Source organism: Erythrolamprus reginae, chromosome 12 (genome assembly GCF_031021105.1).
Source record: "Erythrolamprus reginae isolate rEryReg1 chromosome 12, rEryReg1.hap1, whole genome shotgun sequence".
Taxonomy (NCBI): Eukaryota; Metazoa; Chordata; class Lepidosauria; order Squamata; family Dipsadidae; genus Erythrolamprus; species Erythrolamprus reginae.
This window is the reverse complement of record NC_091961.1, coordinates 8,427,048-8,445,892: the sequence shown is the minus strand read 5'-3', so window position 1 is coordinate 8,445,892 and position 18,845 is coordinate 8,427,048. Positions and strand designations below refer to the sequence as shown.

Sequence of the window (18,845 nt, the reverse complement as noted above, 5' to 3'; positions counted from 1 at the left end):
GTATAGTCTGGAGGACAGAAGGAAAAGGGGGGACATGATCGAAACATTTAAATATGTTAAAGGGTTAAATAAGGTTCAGGAGGGAAGTGTTTTTAATAGGAAAGTGAACAGAAGAACAAGGGGACACAATCTGAAGTTAGTTGGGGGAAACATCAAAAGCAACGTGAGAAAATATTATTTGACTGAAAGAGTGGTAGATGCTTGGAACAAACTTCCAGCAGACGTGGATGGTAAATCCACAGTAATTGAATTTAAACATGCCTGGGATAAACATATATCCATTGTAAGATAAAATACAGGAAATAGTATAAGGGCAGACTAGATGGACCATGAGGTCTTTTTCTGCCGTCAGTCTTCTATGTTTCTATGTTTCAACTCCCAGAATTCCCCAGCCAACGTTGCTGGCTGGGGAATTTTGGAAGTTGAAGTTCACACATCTTCAAACTGCCAAGGTTGAGAAACACTGGGCTAGACATATCGCCTGAAGCAAAAACCCCTGAATTACTTAGCTGCTGTTAAGATATATACAAAACGCTGGGTTCAGTAAACAAAGTTAGCTATACCACTGTGAGCATTACATTTCTGCTGGTGGTTTATTTGAACAGACAGTGCATAAATTTGAGGAATGATAAATAGAACCATGCATTTCTCTATAAATGCATCTTGTATATCAATTAAATAGTTTGAATTTATGATGTTAATCCACAACAGCTTTAGTCTGCTGATTCAAAGACTGTGCCCTCTGCTTCAACCTCTTAGGTCCCCCACCCTACACACCCAATCTTTTTCTTTTTTTTTAAACCCAGTCTATAAACACTTGGACAAGTGGTCATCCATCAATGAGAGATACAACCAAATCATAGTCAGTGGGCAAGGATGCCTAACTACCCACCCTTACAAAATAGTCTTGTGCAATGCAATAAATATCTACTATGTAGCTGGGTTCGCGCACCATGCTAAGCCATAATACAGTGAGTTGGTATTTGGCTAAACCTCTTATGTGGTTGGACATAATGGTTTGGAAATAATATTGTTAAAGCAAAGCATGGCATGGCGTCATGTGGTATGTGTACCCAGCCCATAACTTCAATCCAATAACTGAAGATGGACAGAGATAGCATAATCCAATTATGTGAACTATCTCTGAGATAAATTTGAGTCCCATGGGGGCTGAGCCCTGAGTTTCTGCTATATACAAGTAAACACAGAGGCAGCATTTAACAATAAGACACACCAAGGGAGGTACAGTAAGAATCTAGAATTCAATGGGCAGCTGTGCACCCACTTGCATTTTATCAAAGAGTTCAGTAAGACATTAAAATTGATGTCCAGTCCCAGTTTATCAGTTCTTGCTTGGAAGCACTTTCAATAGGCACTCCATTCTTCAAATTTCCAGGGATAATTACACCTTTATGTATTATCAACACATTATTGCATAAAGGGGAAAAAAAAATACATCCAGAATTCTGTTAAACGATTCTCCAAAGGTACAGCAGTACAGGTCACTCCGTTTGCATGTAAAACTTTGGAACAGTGGCAGCAACAGAAGGAATTGGTGGTGTATTTGATCGTGTTTGCACGCACTTGAAAGAAGAAGAGGCCATAAGACTTTCAAGGGCACAGTTGGTCAACTATGGGAATAGACAAGATACTTCTTTTCTTTTGTTTCTTTTTAATCCACCTTCATATTGCTGGAAAAGCAAAGTAAGTAGATATAAAGTAATATCTCAACCTTGTGGAACCTAGAGGTCTGTCCAATATTCTGGGCTGTCATATATAAATCCATATATTAGCTTAGCTTTATTGATTAGCCTATCGGACATATCAAAAAACCCATATATTCCAGCAGAAGCCCTGGAAATTAGGTTTTGGTTGTAAGTTTGGAATAAATGCTAAACAGGCCGAAGAATCCTTCCTCTTATACCAGGCTTACCCCATTCTAATGCCTCTACTGCTGACCAGCGAGACTAATGGAAACCATATCCTCATTGTCCAAGTGCAACAAAGTGGGTTTGAATTTGTCACGCATTTGTCACACTCTAGTGGCAAGTGTGTGTTTTCATAGTATGGCGCTTAGCTTGGTTTCAAGGAAGATCTTGGTTGTTGGGAGATAGATTCTCCAGAGAGAATTTCCGCAGTGCTGGTATCTTATCAGTGGTGGAAGAAGGACTGATGGATGACAGGATTTGGTTTCTTTAGCCTTGCAGAAGCCTTGATACATCACAGATGATCAGAAGATACGTCTTGGGGAATCAGAAACCGGGAAAGCCCAAAACATCAGCTTGGTCAAAATTTCTAGCAGCTGATTTTTGCTCACCCCCCCAAATTTTGTGCAAGAATGCCGTCCAGCAGGAAGAAGCCAATCCTGAGATGCTCTGGAGAACTAGGTATGTCCACAAAGCACCAGATGTTCAGTTCCAGATGCAAGGAGACAAGACGACGTAGAGTCCTCATTGTAGGTCTGGCTCTAAAGACAGGAGACCGGATTTCCTAGCTTTAGGAGGAGGAGGAGGAGGCTTGCTTTCTCGCCTGGTGGGTAGAGGTGGAACCACCTACAATAATGCAAACGTAGAAAGAGACAGTTGGACTCACGAGGAAAACCCAACTCCAGTGACACAGAGAATTGCAGGACCTACAATAATCTCTTTTAGAGCAGGACTAGTGATATCATTTGATAGAGTGCCAAGACAACTGTCGGGTTCCAGGGATGTCACAAAGAGGCTTTTGTGTTGTTAACATCTGGGTCCACATTTTGCACCGAGGAAGAGCCCTGGGCAAAAGCTCCAGATTTAAAGAAACAAGACCCAAAACTAGGTAAAATAAAAAATAAAAGGAACACTTAAACAATACAATATAATTCCAAGTAAATCAAACTTCTGTGAAATCAAACTGTCCACTTAGGAAGCAACACTGATTGACCGTCAATTTCACATTTATTTATTTATTTATTGGATTTGTATGCTGCCCCTTTCTGTAGACTCGGGGCGGCTAACAACAATAATAAAAAACAGCATATAACAAATCTAATATTTAAAATAAGTAAAAACCCTTATTAAAAACCAAACATACACACAAACGTACCATGCATAAGTTGTATAGGCCTGGGGGAAGGAATATCTCAATTCCCCCATGCCTGATGACAGAGGTGGGTTTTAAGGAGCTTATGAAAGGCGAGGAGGGTGGGGGCAATTCTGATCTCTGGGGGGAGCTGGTTCCAGAGGCCCAGGGCCGCCGCAGAGAAGGCTCTTCCCCTGGGTCCCTCCAAATGACATGCTGTTGTGCACATTCAACTTTGTACAGAGCAATGTATTCAATGAGAATATTTCATTCATTCAGATCTAGGATGTGTTCTTTGAGTGTTCCCTTTATTTTTTTGAGCAGTATATATTACTGCACTGAAAAATTCCAGAAGATACTATTCCCACCCCATCTCTGCTCTTTTCTCTCTCTTTTTAATTTCCTAACTTTTTTTCCCTGCATTTTTACCTTATAATAAAATGCAATAAAATTCAAAAACAAACCTACCTAAGATTTAAAGAAACAAAAATGGAGCGAATCTTCCCAGCAAGAGCCAGGAAGTCGGCCCCAAAAACTACAGATTTCCCTGAGAAGAAGGTGGAGAATTTTGCATGATCTCTGCATTGTGTCTCTCCCTCCACCCTTCATTTAGGGAGAGAGGGAGGGGAGAAAATGGTTTTCCTTCTGACACTTTCATTAAACTAACCAAAGACCTTTTAAAACCACCACCACCACCAGCTACAACCCCCGAAAAGCCCCTGGGAATATTTGCAACGGTGCTCCCGTCTCAAGTAATAGGATCCAAATGTCGTTTCTGTACCTCGGTGGAGTTCCTGGCGCTGTTATTCTCGTAGGGCTTGCATTTGGGTGGTGGCGGGGGAGGAGAGCTCTCCAAGTTAACGCTTGTTAATCCATCTGCTTGCAAGGAAGGGAAACCTGGTGTTGTAGAGATGAGAAGAAAGACAGATGGTGGCCATGGTTAAGGGAGGAGGGGAAACGAGTTTCTAACAGAAGCATACTTGCACCACCACGGCTACAGGCAGGTCTGTTTCTTTTAGCGCTAGATCGTGAACAGATGTATCAGTCTGGAATCCCGCTCGCTGCTCCCCAGGCCCCGTTTATCGCAGAAGCTTCATCCGCGCACAGCAAATGAACTTAAGCACATGTGAAAAACGCACGCTTGGGGACCAGGAGAAACGAAACCCAGAGTGACACCAGACGGGCTCTGTGGGATTTGCTTTCGCATTGGACTTTACGCGTTGCAGTCTCCAGAACTCTCTTACGCTAGGAGGAGGAGGGAAGCCACCCAAACTTCTCGTGAACCCGGAGGTGAACTGCCTTAGCATGGACAGGAAAATATAAACCAGTCGTGTTTCAGGTTCCTTGTACGATGAGTGTTTCTTTCCAAATTACATTTGAAATATATCTTTTTTTGGGGTGGGTGGGGGTATAATTTTTTTTAAATTTTCTCCACCATAAAATAAAACAATATATAGTTGTACAGTGTTCCCTCGATTTTCGCGAGGGATGCGTTCTGAGACCGCCCGTGAAAGTCGAATTTCCGTGAAGTGGAGATGCGGAAGTAAATACAGTGATACCTCATCTTACAAACGCCTCATCATACAAACTTTTCGAGATACAAACCTGGGGTTTAAGATTTTTTTTTTGCCTCTTCTTGCAAACTATTTTCACCTTACAAACCCACCGCCACCGCTGGGATGACCCACCTCTGGAATTCCGTTGCCACTGAAGCACCCATTTTTGCGCTGCTGGGATTCCCCCAAGGCTCCCCTTCATGGGAAACTGCACCTCTGGACTCCCGTGTTTTTGTGATGCTGCAGGGGAATCCCAGCAGCGCAAAAATGGGCACTTCGCTGGCAACGGAAGTCCGGAGGTGGGGTTTCCCAGCGAAGGGAGCATCAGTGAAATCGCAGCATCGCAAAAACACAGAAGTCCAGAGGTGGTATTTCCCATGGAGGGGACACTCAGGGAAATCCCAGCAGTGCAAAAACAGGCGCTTCGGCTGGCAAAAGGGGTGAATTTTGGGCTTGCACGCATTAATCGCTTTTCCATTGATTCCTATGGGAAACATTGTTTCGTCTTACAAACTTTTCACCTTAAGAACCTCGTCCCGGAACCAATTAAGTTTGTAAGACAAGGTATCACTGTACACTATTTTTGGCTATGAACAGTATCACAAGCCTTCCCTTAACTCTTTAAACCCCTAAAGTGCAATTTCCCATTCCCTTAGCAACCATTTAGATCATTACTCACCATGTTTATTTATTAAAGTTTATTAATAATTTTTTATCAAAGGCAGATGAAAGTTTGGCGATGACATATGACGTCATCGGGCAGGAAAAACCATGGTATAGGGGAAAAACCCGCAAAGTATTTTTTAATTAATATTTTTGAAAAAACGTGGTATAGACTTTTCGCGAAGTTCGAACCCGTGAAAATCAAGGGAACACTGTAAACACAACAACAATGCTTAAAATCAATCATATACTGTATAAACATTTCTTTTCTTATTACTCACTCAATGGAGGCTCTTATCTCTCCTCATCTAAAAATTTCTAGTAGTTTTATGCAACACCGTCAATTCTTAAAAGTCTAAACAAAAATTATTTTTCTCCATCTTACTATAAAAACACACACACATTTCAAATGGAAATTGGTCTTAGAACAAATTTTACACTTTTCAACAACAAACTGGAAAATTAGGGAAGTTGATCATGAATTTTCCAACACAGTATCTTCGCAAAGATCTTTCTCAAAGACTGAGGGACAGATATTTATTTATGTAATTATTTATTTATTAGATTTGTATGCCGCCCCTCTCCGAAGATATATTCCAAATATAAATGATTTTATTAATTAATGTAGCTACCTTGTCTTACAAACTTAATTGGTTCCGGGATGAGGTTCTTAAGGTGAAAAGTTTGTAAGACGAAACAGTGTTTCCCATAGGAATCAATGGAAAAGCGATTAATGCATGCAATTCACCCCTTTTGCCAGCCGAAGCGCCTGTTTTTGCGCTGCTGGGATTCCCCTGTAGCATCACAAAAACACGGAAGTCCAGAGGTGGAGTTTCCCATGGAGGGGAGCCTCAGGGGAATCCCAGCAGTGCAAAAAAGGGCGCTTCGCTGGCAACGGAAGTCCAGATGCGGGGCATCCCAGCGGCAGCGGTGGGTTTGTAAGGTGAAAATAGTTTGTAAGAAGAGGCAAAAAAAATCTTAAACCCGGGGTTTGTATCTCGAAAAGTTTGTATGATGAGGCGTTTGTAACACGAGGTATCACTGTAACTTTCTCTCTATATGGACACACACACACACATATGTCTAAACCCCTAGATATTTATATTCATAGTTTAAATTCCCGCCCAAAATAAGCAAAGCCCTCTTTTATAAAATCTCAATTAAAATGAAACATTCAGCCTTCATTTATAGCAGGGGTGTCAAATTCTATTTCATTGACGGCTGCATCAGGATTGGGTTTGATCTCAGGGCAAGGGGGCCATAGGAGGCGTGGCCACTTTGACTTCACGCCTGTTGGCGGTGTCTGTGTGGCCACTTTCTCATGTGGCCCCTTGGGGAAAATCAACTGTCCACCCTTGCTTTAAAAGAATAGGAAGAAGTAGAGGTTGCTCAACATACTTTGAGTTCTCGGTGTTTTGGGAGTGATTGGTGGTGGGCTGAGTGGTCCAGCTTGATGAAGCGATGAGTTCTGAAGCAGAGTTAATTTGCTTTCTCCCAATTGCAGGCTCTTCGGCCTTGGTGCTTTCCCTATTGTGTTCTGTACAGCAAAAAAGAAAAAAGAGGAAAAACTCCTTACATATTTGTGATGCCACCAGGGATATTACGCTGTAAATCAGTTGCTTTCCTGAAAAAATTAACTAAAGCACTTTTAGAAACACTTTGCGTAGGAAATAAAATTTATTTATTTATTTATTTATTGGATTTGTATGCCGCCCCTCTCCGTAGACTCGGGGCGGCTAACAACAATGATAAAAACAGCATGTAACAATCCAATCCAATACTAAAATAACTAAAAAAACCCTTATTATAAAAACCAAACATACATACAGACATACCATGCGTAAATTGTAAAGGCCTAGGGGAAAGAATATCTCAGTTCCCCCCATGCCTAACGGCAGAGGTGGGTTTTAAGAAGTTTACGAAAGGCGAGGAGGGTGGGGGCAATTCTAATCTCTGGGGGGAGTTGGTTCCAAAGGGCCGGGGCCGCCACAGAGAAGGCTCTTCCCTTGGGTCCCGTCAAATGACATTGTTTAGTTGACGGGACCCGGAGAAGACCCACTCTGTGGGATCTGACTGGTCACTGGCATTTGTGCAGCAGAAGGCGGTCCCTGAGATAATCTGGTTCGGTGCCATGAAGGGCTTTATAGGTCATAACCAACACATCTCAAAACGCACAATGAAACGACCCAGGCCTTCAATGAAACATGGGGATATGAAGGAGTATTAAAACCCATCATCTTTTAGGAAAGCTTTCACCACTTGGGTGGCCACTGGTTGTGTCGATTATACTGTAATTCCTTCATATGGTACCGAGGTTGATGATACAGTCCATCCTAAATGGAAGCCCAAATCAAACTCTAAAATGTAAATGGGTTTAACAGTAGGAAGATTACTAGAGATTTAGAGAGACTTGGAACATGGATTGCATTGATAGTTGCAACTGAGAGCTTGGAGGAATTATCAAGAGGTCAACCTACATCAGGGGTCAGCAAATTTAAACACTCAAAGAGTCACAAAGGTCTCCAGTTCTCCCACCATAGATTCTCCTCCTAGCACAGCATCCTTTTTCCTCTCCATGGTCTAAACCAGTGTTTCCCAACCTCGGCAACTTGAAGAATTCTGGGAATTGAAGTCCAAATATCTTCAAGTTGCCAAGGTTGGGAAACACTGGCCTAACCGAAAGCTCTATCAATTGTGTATATTCTATTTTTGTATTTGTTATTGGACACAGCCAATTATTTACTTTTTTCCAATATTTTTGTGTCTCTGGACATAACCACCATAGAAGGTGCCTTGAGTGTTTTTACATTTCCAACACATTGGACTGTAATTTTTGTGCATTTTAGCTAGTCTTTTGGGTGGAAGATGCCAACGGTATAACATTTTATATTGGTTTTCTTTGTATATTGTGGATTTTGTTAATTTGATATTTCTCTTCCAAATCTGTTCCCATTCCTCTTTATATAGATATTGTGGCCAACGTTTTTCGCCCAGGCAATCATTGTACCTTTAACTATCTCCTCTGGTCTTTCATATTCCATCAGATATTTATATATTTTAGATAATGCTTTTTCTTCCGGGCCTGTCAATAGTTTGTCTAGTGGTTGGGTAGTTCTTTCTATACCCGATTGTATCCATATAGCCAGCTCTATATATTGTGGAGTTACCTGGAAAACCCGCCCCTTGCCATAGAGTCTCCTCCCTTCTTCCCTCCTCCGACAACCGGAAGCTCCTCTCAAAATTGTGTTGCCAACCAGTAATAGGGAGCCACAGCAGAGGGATGAAAGAGCCCCATGCGGCTCCAGAGCCCCAGGTTGCTGACCCCTGACCTAGATCAACATAGATAGTCCTTGAGCTGATCATCAAATGTTTTGCTAGCTGAATCCCTCCCAGCTTCTCTTGACGTGAATAAGCTTGCACAGCTAGGAGAAAAACCACCATAAGTTCCTGTTGTGGTTAGCTCTGGCTCTGCTCCTGCCCCAAGGACTGTCGATGTGGGGGAGACATCCACATGCAGCAGGCCTGTTTTGCTCCCGGTGGAATCTGCTGATGAAGGCTCCTCTGACCAAGAAGACATGAGTGACAGGGAGGAGGAGAGTGTAGCAGACAGCTAAGAAGGAGATCAATAATCTAGCTCCTCCTTGGATTCAGAACAAGAGTTAATGATACAGCCACGCATGCGGAGAGCGATACATAGGCAACAACAACTGAGGGATTATTATCAAAGAAAATGAGGCCACCTGTGGTTGGGTGGGGCTGTGGTCATTAGTGAGGCTGCTATAAATAGCAGCCTGTGGGTTTGGCCATCGTGGAGGATTATCTGATCGTTGTGTTTCGTGCCTACTTTGCTGACTTTGACTTTTTGTGTGCTGATTTTTCCCCGCTTTGAAACTAAACCAGAGCAAAGTGTGTTTCACTTTGTGAAAGAAGAAGGACTGTGAATTGCCTCACGGCTGCAAGCTAAGTATCACAGAACTGATAAGGGACTTGTACAAATTACCAGTTTGTTTGGAGACCAGTGCTCTTTGCTATACCAAAAGAGGGCTTAGTTTAAGTGAATTTTCATTATAAGGAACATTGTTTTGAATTTTCAAACGTGTGTGTGTGTCTGAAATTTGTACCTGTGAATTTTTGGGAGGAGTCTACCAGAGAGCCCGACAGAACAAGTTCCCAGGGGAAATTCATTACTCTGAAGCATTTATTACCGTTTTGGAAGCCAAGTCAGCCTCTGGCTCCCTCTCTGCAATAACCTGAGATTTACTGAGACTCCAGTCTTTCCGACGGAATTTATTAGCCCGGTTGTCTGCATCATCTTTGGCCGTCTGTTCTTCCATCATCCTAGAGGCTGCCGAACTTCTCCTTTCCATCAACGGCTCGAGAATAGATCTGTAGCCCACACAGAAATACCGTCATAAAGAATTATAACCTGGTTCAGCCTGAAAAAAATAATATTTCTTGTTTTCTGGAGACGTGAAGTCATCTGACGAGAGATCATTTTCTCCGTGATCACCTCCTAGCATTGGTTGGTTCTGTTGACTTTGCAGGCAGTCCTCAACTTACAACCACTTGTTTAGTGACCATTCAAAGTTACAATGGCACTGGAAAAAGTGTTTTAGGGTAGGTTTTTTTTATGATCGTTGCAGAATCTCTAGGGTCAAGTGATCAAAATTTGGATTCTTTGGCAATTGTTTCATATTTATGACCGTTGCAGTGTCCCAAGGTCATGGGATTCCCTTTTGATCCCCTTTTGGGACAAGCAAAAGTCAAGAGAGACATTTTTATTTATTTATTTATTGGATTTGTATGCCGCCCCTCTCCGTAGACTTGGGGCGGCTAACAACAGTAATTAAAAACATCATATAAATCCAATATTAAAACAACTAAAAAACCCTTATTGTAAAACCAAACATCCCTACAAACAAACATAACATGCATAAATTGTAAAGGCCTAGGGGGAAAGAATATCTCAATTCCCCCATGCCTGACGGCAGAGGTGGGTTTTAAGGAGCTTACGAAAGGCAAGGAGGGTGGGGGCAATTCTAATCTCTGGGGGGAGTTGGTTCCAGAGGGCCGCCACAGAGAAGGCTCTTCCCCTGGGTCCCGCCAAACGACATTGTTTTGTTGACGGGACCCAGAGAAGGCCCACTCTGTGGGACCTAACCGGTCGCTGGGATTCATGCGGCAGAAGGCGGTCTCGTAGATACCCTGGTCCGGTGCCATGAAGGACATCATATTGACTTAACAACTGTGTTACTAATTTAACAACGGCAGTGACTATCCTGCCAGCTGTGGTCCCGGATAGTGGAACCACGGGGAAGGGCCTTCTCTGTGGTGACCCCGGCCCTCTGGATGGCCTATAAATCTGATTAAACAAATAAACAAACAAACAAACTATGGCAATAAATCGTATGAATGTTTAGTAAGCATGTTGTGATCGGTTAATTTATGGGTTTTTTAATTAGGGTTTTATAATTTTTTAGATTTTAAACTTGACTTCTTTTTTATTGTTCTGTATTTACATAGTTGTTGTAAGCCGCCCTGAGTCCTTTGGGACTGGGTGGCACAGAAGTCAAATTAAATAAATAAATAATAAATAAATAAATAATGGCTCGGGGCCAGACTATTTACAGGACCGTCTCCTGCCGCATACCCCCCAGAGACCAATAAGAACACAGAGTTGGCCTCCTCCGGGTCCCGTTGACTAAGTAATAGAAACATAGAAACATAGAAGTCTGACGGCAGAAGAAGATCTCCTGGTCCATCTAGTCTGCCCTTATACTATTTTCTGTATTTTATCTTAGGATGGATATGTGTTTATCCCAGGCATGTTTCAATTCAGTTACTGTGGATTTATCTACCACGTCTGCTGGAAGTTTGTTCCAAGGATCTACTACTCTTTCAGTAAAATAATATTTTCTCATGTTGCTTTTGATCTTTCCCCCAACTAGCAATGCAGTTTGGCGGGACCACAGGGGAGGGCCTTCTCTGTGGCTGCCCTGGCTCTATAGAACCAACTTCCCCCCGATATCCATAGTGCTCCCATCCTACTGGCCTTCCGCAAGGCCCCCCGATATCCATAGTGCTCCCATCCTACTGGCCTTCCGCAAGGCCCCCCGATATCCATAGTGCTCCCATCCTACTGGCCTTCCGCAAGGCCCCCCGATATCCATAGTGCTCCCATCCTACTGGCCTTCCGCAAGGCCCCCCGATATCCATAGTGCTCCCATCCTACTGGCCTTCCGCAAGGCCCCCCGATAGCCATACTGCTCCCATCCTACTGGCCTTCCGCAAGGCCCCCCGATAGCCATACTGCTCCCATCCTACTGGCCTTCCGCAAGGCCCCCCGATAGCCATACTGCTCCCATCCTACTGGCCTTCCGCAAGGCCCCCCGATATCCATACTGCTCCCATCCTACTGGCCTTCCGCAAGGCCCCCCGATATCCATAGTGCTCCCATCCTACTGGCCTTCCGCAAGGCCCCCCGATAGCCATACTGCTCCCATCCTACTGGCCTTCCGCAAGGCCCCCCGATATCCATAGTGCTCCCATCCTACTGGCCTTCCGCAAGGCCCCCCCGATAGCGATACTGCTCCCATCCTACTGGCCTTCCGCAAGGCCCCCCGATATCCATAGTGCTCCCATCCTACTGGCCTTCCGCAAGGCCCCCCGATATCCATAGTGCTCCCATCCTACTGGCCTTCCGCAAGGCCCCCCGATATCCATAGTGCTCCCATCCTACTGGCCTTCCGCAAGGCCCCCCGATATCCATAGTGCTCCCATCCTACTGGCCTTCCGCAAGGCCCCCCGATATCCATACTGCTCCCATCCTACTGGCCTTCCGCAAGGCCCCCCGATATCCATAGTGCTCCCATCCTACTGGCCTTCCGCAAGGCCCCCCGATATCCATAGTGCTCCCATCCTACTGGCCTTCCGCAAGGCCCCCCGATATCCATAGTGCTCCCATCCTACTGGCCTTCTGCAAGGCCCCCCGATATCCATAGTGCTCCCATCCTACTGGCCTTCCGCAAGGCCCCCCGATATCCATAGTGCTCCCATCCTACTGGCCTTTCGCAAGGCCCCCCGATATCCATAGTGCTCCCATCCTACTGGCCTTTCGCAAGGCCCCCCGATAACCATACTGCTCCCATCCTACTGGCCTTCCGCAAGGCCCCCCGATAGCCATACTGCTCCCATCCTACTGGCCTTCCGCAAGGCCCCCCGATAGCCATACTGCTCCCATCCTACTGGCCTTCCGCAAGGCCCCCCGATAGCCATACTGCTCCCATCCTACTGGCCTTCCGCAAGGCCCCCCGATATCCATAGTGCTCCCATCCTACTGGCCTTCCGCAAGGCCCCCCGATAGCCATACTGCTCCCATCCTACTGGCCTTCCGCAAGGCCCCCCGATATCCATAGTGCTCCCATCCTACTGGCCTTCCGCAAGGCCCCCCCGATAGCGATACTGCTCCCATCCTACTGGCCTTCCGCAAGGCCCCCCGATAGCCATACTGCTCCCATCCTACTGGCCTTCCGCAAGGCCCCCCGATATCCATAGTGCTCCCATCCTACTGGCCTTCCGCAAGGCCCCCCCGATAGCCATACTGCTCCCATCCTACTGGCCTTCCACAAGGCCCCCCGATATCCATAGTGCTCCCATCCTACTGGCCTTCCGCAAGGCCCCCCGATATCCATAGTGCTCCCATCCTACTGGCCTTCCGCAAGGCCCCCCGATATCCATAGTGCTCCCATCCTACTGGCCTTCCGCAAGGCCCCCCGATATCCATAGTGCTCCCATCCTACTGGCCTTCCGCAAGGCCCCCCGATATCCATACTGCTCCCATCCTACTGGCCTTCCGCAAGGCCCCCCGATATCCATAGTGCTCCCATCCTACTGGCCTTCCGCAAGGCCCCCCGATAGCCATACTGCTCCCATCCTACTGGCCTTCCGCAAGGCCCCCCGATAACCATACTGCTCCCATCCTACTGGCCTTCCGCAAGGCCCCCCGATAACCATACTGCTCCCATCCTACTGGCCTTCCGCAAGGCCCCCCGATAGCCATACTGCTCCCATCCTACTGGCCTTCCGCAAGGCCCCCCGATAACCATACTGCTCCCATCCTACTGGCCTTCCGCAAGGCCCCCCGATAGCCATACTGCTCCCATCCTACTGGCCTTCCGCAAGGCCCCCCGATAACCATACTGCTCCCATCCTACTGGCCTTCCGCAAGGCCCCCCGATAGCCATACTGCTCCCATCCTACTGGCCTTCCGCAAGGCCCCCCGATAACCATACTGCTCCCATCCTACTGGCCTTCCGCAAGGCCCCCTGATAACCATACTGCTCCCATCCTACTGGCCTTCCGCAAGGCCCCCCGATAACCATACTGCTCCCATCCTACTGGCCTTCCGCAAGGCCCCCCGATAACCATACTGCTCCCATCCTACTGGCCTTCCGCAAGGCCCCCCGATAGCCATACTGCTCCCATCCTACTGGCCTTCCGCAAGGCCCCCCGATAGCCATACTGCTCCCATCCTACTGGCCTTCCGCAAGGCCCCCCGATAGCCATACTGCTCCCATCCTACTGGCCTTCCGCAAGGCCCCCCGATAGCCATAGTGCTCCCATCCTACTGGCCTTCCGCAAGGCCCCCCGATAGCCATACTGCTCCCATCCTACTGGCCTTCCGCAAGACCAGCTGGCATACCTGGGGGCCATAAACATACATCATTGATGACCAATTGTATGGATGGTGCGCATGTATATGAGTGTGACTGACATTTCTTATAATAACTTTTCCATGGGGTTTTAGTTTGTTAATGTTTTAGCCTTAGATAATGTTCAACTTCTTTTACTGTTTTGTATCTATTTATTTTGTACCCATACATTTGTTGTAAGCTGCCCTGAGTCCTTCGGGATTGGGTGGCATAGAAGTCAAATGAATGAATGAATGAATGAATGAATGAATGAATGAATGAATGAATGAATAAATAAATAAATAAAATGGGGCTCAATTGTGGTTGTAAGTTGAGGAAATCCTGTGTTAGCCACCCAACACTCATGGTGATCGGTAGTATACAGTACTCACCTGTTTTGGGGTTGCCATGTATTAAACCACCAATGATAGTCTATTACTGTAAAGGTGTAATGTGTCTTTAAGAGCTTTGGCTGGTTTGGCCATAAGAGGGCGCCAGTACCTTTCCCTATGGGGGGAGTTTACTTTGATATAATCTTAGCTGTGTGCAGCTGTGTGTGGTCAAAGGTTGCAGGTTCAAGTCCCAGTGGGTATGACTAGCTGATGAGGCCAAAATAAGGCCGAAATAGATCTATCCTAGTCTCCCTTAATTTTCAAATTCAGCAAAAAAAAAAACAACCCATGTGGCACATACAGATAGAATTGTCGGCTATCAATAAAATTAACTGCCTTGGAAATGGCCCTGGGTTGGGCCGAGAGGCAAATAAGGAGCTGTGATGTTCCTTCAATACACCAGGGTGATTCGACACAAAAATATGTAACCCTTCCCTGGTGCAGAGATGAAGGGATTGGATACTGTAGCCTAGAGGATAATTCTCTGCCTTACAAGGCAAAGGTTGCAGGTTCAAGTCCCAGTGGGTATGGCTAGCTGATGAGGCCAAAATAAGGCCAAAATAGATCTATCCTAGTCTCCCTTAATTTTCAAATTCAGCAAAAAAAACCATGTGACATATATAGCATAGAAAAACGGAATTAAAACATCAAATAGTTCGAGGTAAATAGAAATTCTCCCATCTGCATCTCCCTCCCAGATTCCTTTCTATCGAAGATCCTTTTCAAGCCTTTCCATCATCTTACCCATCAGATCCTGGCCTGGAGGAAACGCTGTCAGATGAAGTAGACGAAGTAGATCCAACTGAAGATGTGACAGAGGTAACTGACAGCCTTCTCAACGTGGAAGACATAATGTATGGCAAAACCACTGAACCAGACCTGCTCTGCTTTCTCTCCGTCAGCGAGGAAGGCTAGTGTTAGAATACAAAGAAGGTTGTGAAAGAAATGCAGAGAATTGGTTCATCCAGAGAAGAACATCTACATCTTCTGAAACTTTAGAGGTTCTGCCCCTCCCAATCATTTTTGAAACGATGTAAGTTCTGACATTTCCCAACAAACCCATCTCTGCCGCCAGGCATGGGGGAACTGAGATGTTATTTCCCCCTAGGCCTTTACAATTTTATGCATGGTAGGTTTGTATGTATGTTTGGTTTTATAATAAGGGTTTTTTAGTTGTTTTAGTATTGGATTGTTACATGCGGTTTCTATTACTGTTGTTAGCCGCCCCGAGTCTACAGAGAGGGGCGGCATACAAATCCAATCAATCAGTCTTTCAATCTATCAATCAAATCAAATCAAATCAAATCAAGTCAAGTCAAGTCAACTCAAGTCAAATCAAGTCAAATCAAATCAAATCAATCAACCTAACAACCAATCAAATCAAATCAAATCATATCTATCTATCTATCTATCTATCTATCTATCTATCTATCTATCTATCTATCTATCTATCTATCTATCTATCAATTTCCTTTGAAGTCCCCACTCCATACTGGTCATGTGGCTCTGCAATAAGGAACCTGATTGAGCAATAGGATCTGAGCTGGGGACCTCCACGGTTTCAGCAGGACTTTTGCTGGTTTGCAGTCATCTGTGTGGTTGAAGGTCTATTGACTACATTAAAAGTGGTCATTAACTCCAAGCCAGGTTTAATATAAACCCTAGGAGCAAATTATTTGGCATATTGTTTTTTTTCCCAGTGCAGGCTCATGTGATAGCTAAAATCCCTGGAGATTTTGTGAGTTATCCTATCATTAGTAAATTGTCATCTGGCATTCACTAGGAAAAAGGGGAGGTGACACCAAGTTGTTCCCCTTTAAAATTTTAGTGAGCATATTGAACATGGGTGCCATTGGTTGGTTTTTAATTCCCTTCCTCTTTCCCTTCCTTCCGCAACAATACAGAAGTTAAAACACATAGCAGTTGAGAAAATATCTATTGTTCCTACCGTATCACCCATCTCCTCCCACTTATGACTGTATGACTATAACTTGTTGCTTGTATCCTTACAATTTATATTAATATTGTTTCCTGGTTGCTTATTTGTACCTTATGACAATCATTAAGTGTTGTACTTCATAATTCTTGACAAATATATCTTTTCTTTTATGTACACTGAGAGCATCTGCACCAAAGGCAAATTCCTTGTGCGTCCAATCACACTTGGCCAATAAAGAATTCTGTTCTGTTCTATTCTGTTCTGTTCTAATTCTGTTCTATTCTATTTTACAGCAGAAAAAAAAAGACTAAATTTCTTCACCTGACTTAAAACAATCAACTATGTAGTTGGGTTGTCATTGCCAACTCCCATTATTTAAAACAAAACATAATTCTTATTTAAAATTCCCAGTTCTGCAAAGGACAATGCAGTTTGACAAAAAGTAATGTGTGTTTGTGTGCGCATATATATATATTGTATATATAAACACATACAGAGAAAAGTCTCTAGTTTATTAGTAAATACACTCATGAAAGTCATAAAATATGTCTTCCACTAGGAATACTGTTTTGCAAAAACTGCATTCATTAATTAAATCTACATACTGAAATGCTGACCTTTGGAGAAATATGTATTTAATTTATTTATTTATTTTATAAAATCAATTTGGATAACTAGAACTTGACACATTCACCCAAATGAGAAACTGGAAGAAATGAAAACCCCCAGATTTGCTTATCCCCTTGTCCTTGCTATAATGATCTCATTCCGTTTGGCGGGACCCAGGGGAAGAGCCTTCTCTGTGGCGGCCCCAGCCCTCTGGAATCAACTTCCCCAGAGATTCGAATTGCCCCTACTCTTCCTGCCTTCCACAAGATGTTGAAGACCTATCTATGTCGTCAGGCATGGGGGGAATAGCTATCTTGTCCCCCCAGCACCACCTTTTTTCTGACTGTAATATATGAGAATGGTATGATTGTGTAGTAATGATCGTTTTTTAATATTTATGGGTTTTAAATTGCGTTTAACTTACATTGGATTTGTACTTTGTATATTGCATTGCTGTTGTTGTGAGCCACCCCGAGTCTTCGGAGAGGGGTGGCATACAAATCTAATAAAACTTAAACTTCCTAGTGACTTTTCATAAATGAGACTCCATGAATACATACCAGGGTGATCACACCGTAGAGCTTCTCCACTTTCTCTCTCAGTTCCTTGAAGCAAGAGGTCAGCCTGTCGTGAAGAGGCTTCAATTGCTCGGTCAGTTTTTTCCCGTGGATTCTAATCCCTTCAGCCAGCAAAGGCATCTGAAAGAGGGAAGCCAGACCAGAAGGGTTAAGGAAGCATAGAGGTAGACAGTTGATACCTTAGCACAGTAATAGCGAAACTTTTTTTTCTCGGGTGCCGAAAGAGAGTAGAATAGAATAGAATAGAATTTTATTGGCCAAGTGTGATTGGACACACAAGGAATTTGTCTTGATGCATATGCTCTCAGCGTACATAAAATAAAATATACATTTGTCAAGAATCATATGGTACAACACTTAATGATTGTCATAGGGGTCAAATAAGCTATGAAGAAGCAATGTTAATAAAAATCTTAGGATATAAGCAACAAGTTACAGTCATACAGTCAACATGGGAGGAAATGGGTGATAGGAATGATGAGAAAAACTAGTAGAATAGAAGTGCAGATTTAGTAGAAAGTCTGACAGTGTTGAGGGAATTATTTGTTTAGTAGAGTGATGGCATTTGGAAAAAAACTGTTCTTGTGTCTAGTTGTCTTGGTGTGCAGTGCTCTGTAGCGACGTTTTGAGGGTAGGAGTTGAAACAGTTTGTGTCCAGGATGTGAGGGGTCAGTAAATATTTTCCCCGAAAGAGAGTACGTACCCATAATTCAATGGGGAGGGTGCAAACAGCTTCCCCCACTCTCTGGTGGTCGGAAATGGCCTGTTTCCCAACTTCTGGTGGGCCCAGTAGGCACGTGTTTCACCCTCTCCAGGCTCCAAAAGCTTCCCTGGAGCCAAGGGAGGGTAAAAAAACGCCCTCCCCCATTCTCCCAGAGACTCCCTGGAAGCTATGCTTAGTGGTTATGTTTGGGAAGCATTTTAGTGTTGTGTGTGCCTCCAAATTGTTATTGGCTCTGTGACTGCCTGGATTAGTCCCTGCAGCTTTCTTTGCAAGAAAGGGTTCATCATTGCTTCTTTCTTAGGGCTGAGAGAGAATGACTGGCCCAAGGTAATCCAGCTAGTTTTGCATCTACAATGGGACCAGAACTCCTGGTTCCTAACCCGATGCCTTAACATTGTACCCAACTACTAATGCTTTTTTTTATGGGCAATGCAAGTTGTCTGTCATCTTGCTATCATCCAGCTGCAGCAACAGCAGGTAGAATCCTGGCCAGGTGACATCGCAACATCTGCAAGATGCTACTTCAGAAAGAGTTATACCGTTATGACAATATTATTTCTACAAAACAGCCTATGGACATCTTTATTCATTCATTCATTCATTCATTCATTCATTCATTCATTCATTCATTCATTCA

General features: G+C 44.3%; 1 protein-coding gene across 2 annotated transcripts in view; it reads right to left on the bottom strand.

The window, feature by feature from the left end:
* Positions 1-574: 574 nt before the first annotated feature.
* DOCK5 (dedicator of cytokinesis 5) overlaps positions 575-18,845 on the bottom strand; it is a 201,407-nt gene continuing 183,136 nt past the window's right edge. For both annotated transcript variants that reach the window (XM_070765694.1, XM_070765695.1), the window contains 6 exons: positions 17,467-17,604; positions 15,103-15,269; positions 9,482-9,662; positions 6,675-6,813; positions 3,839-3,954; positions 575-2,552 (listed from right to left, as the gene is read on the bottom strand). In XM_070765694.1, the coding sequence (XP_070621795.1) occupies positions 2,451-2,552; positions 3,839-3,954; positions 6,675-6,813; positions 9,482-9,662; positions 15,103-15,269; positions 17,467-17,604 (843 nt within the window). In that variant the 3' untranslated portion in view covers positions 575-2,450. The remainder of the gene's footprint in view (positions 2,553-3,838; positions 3,955-6,674; positions 6,814-9,481; positions 9,663-15,102; positions 15,270-17,466; positions 17,605-18,845) is intronic.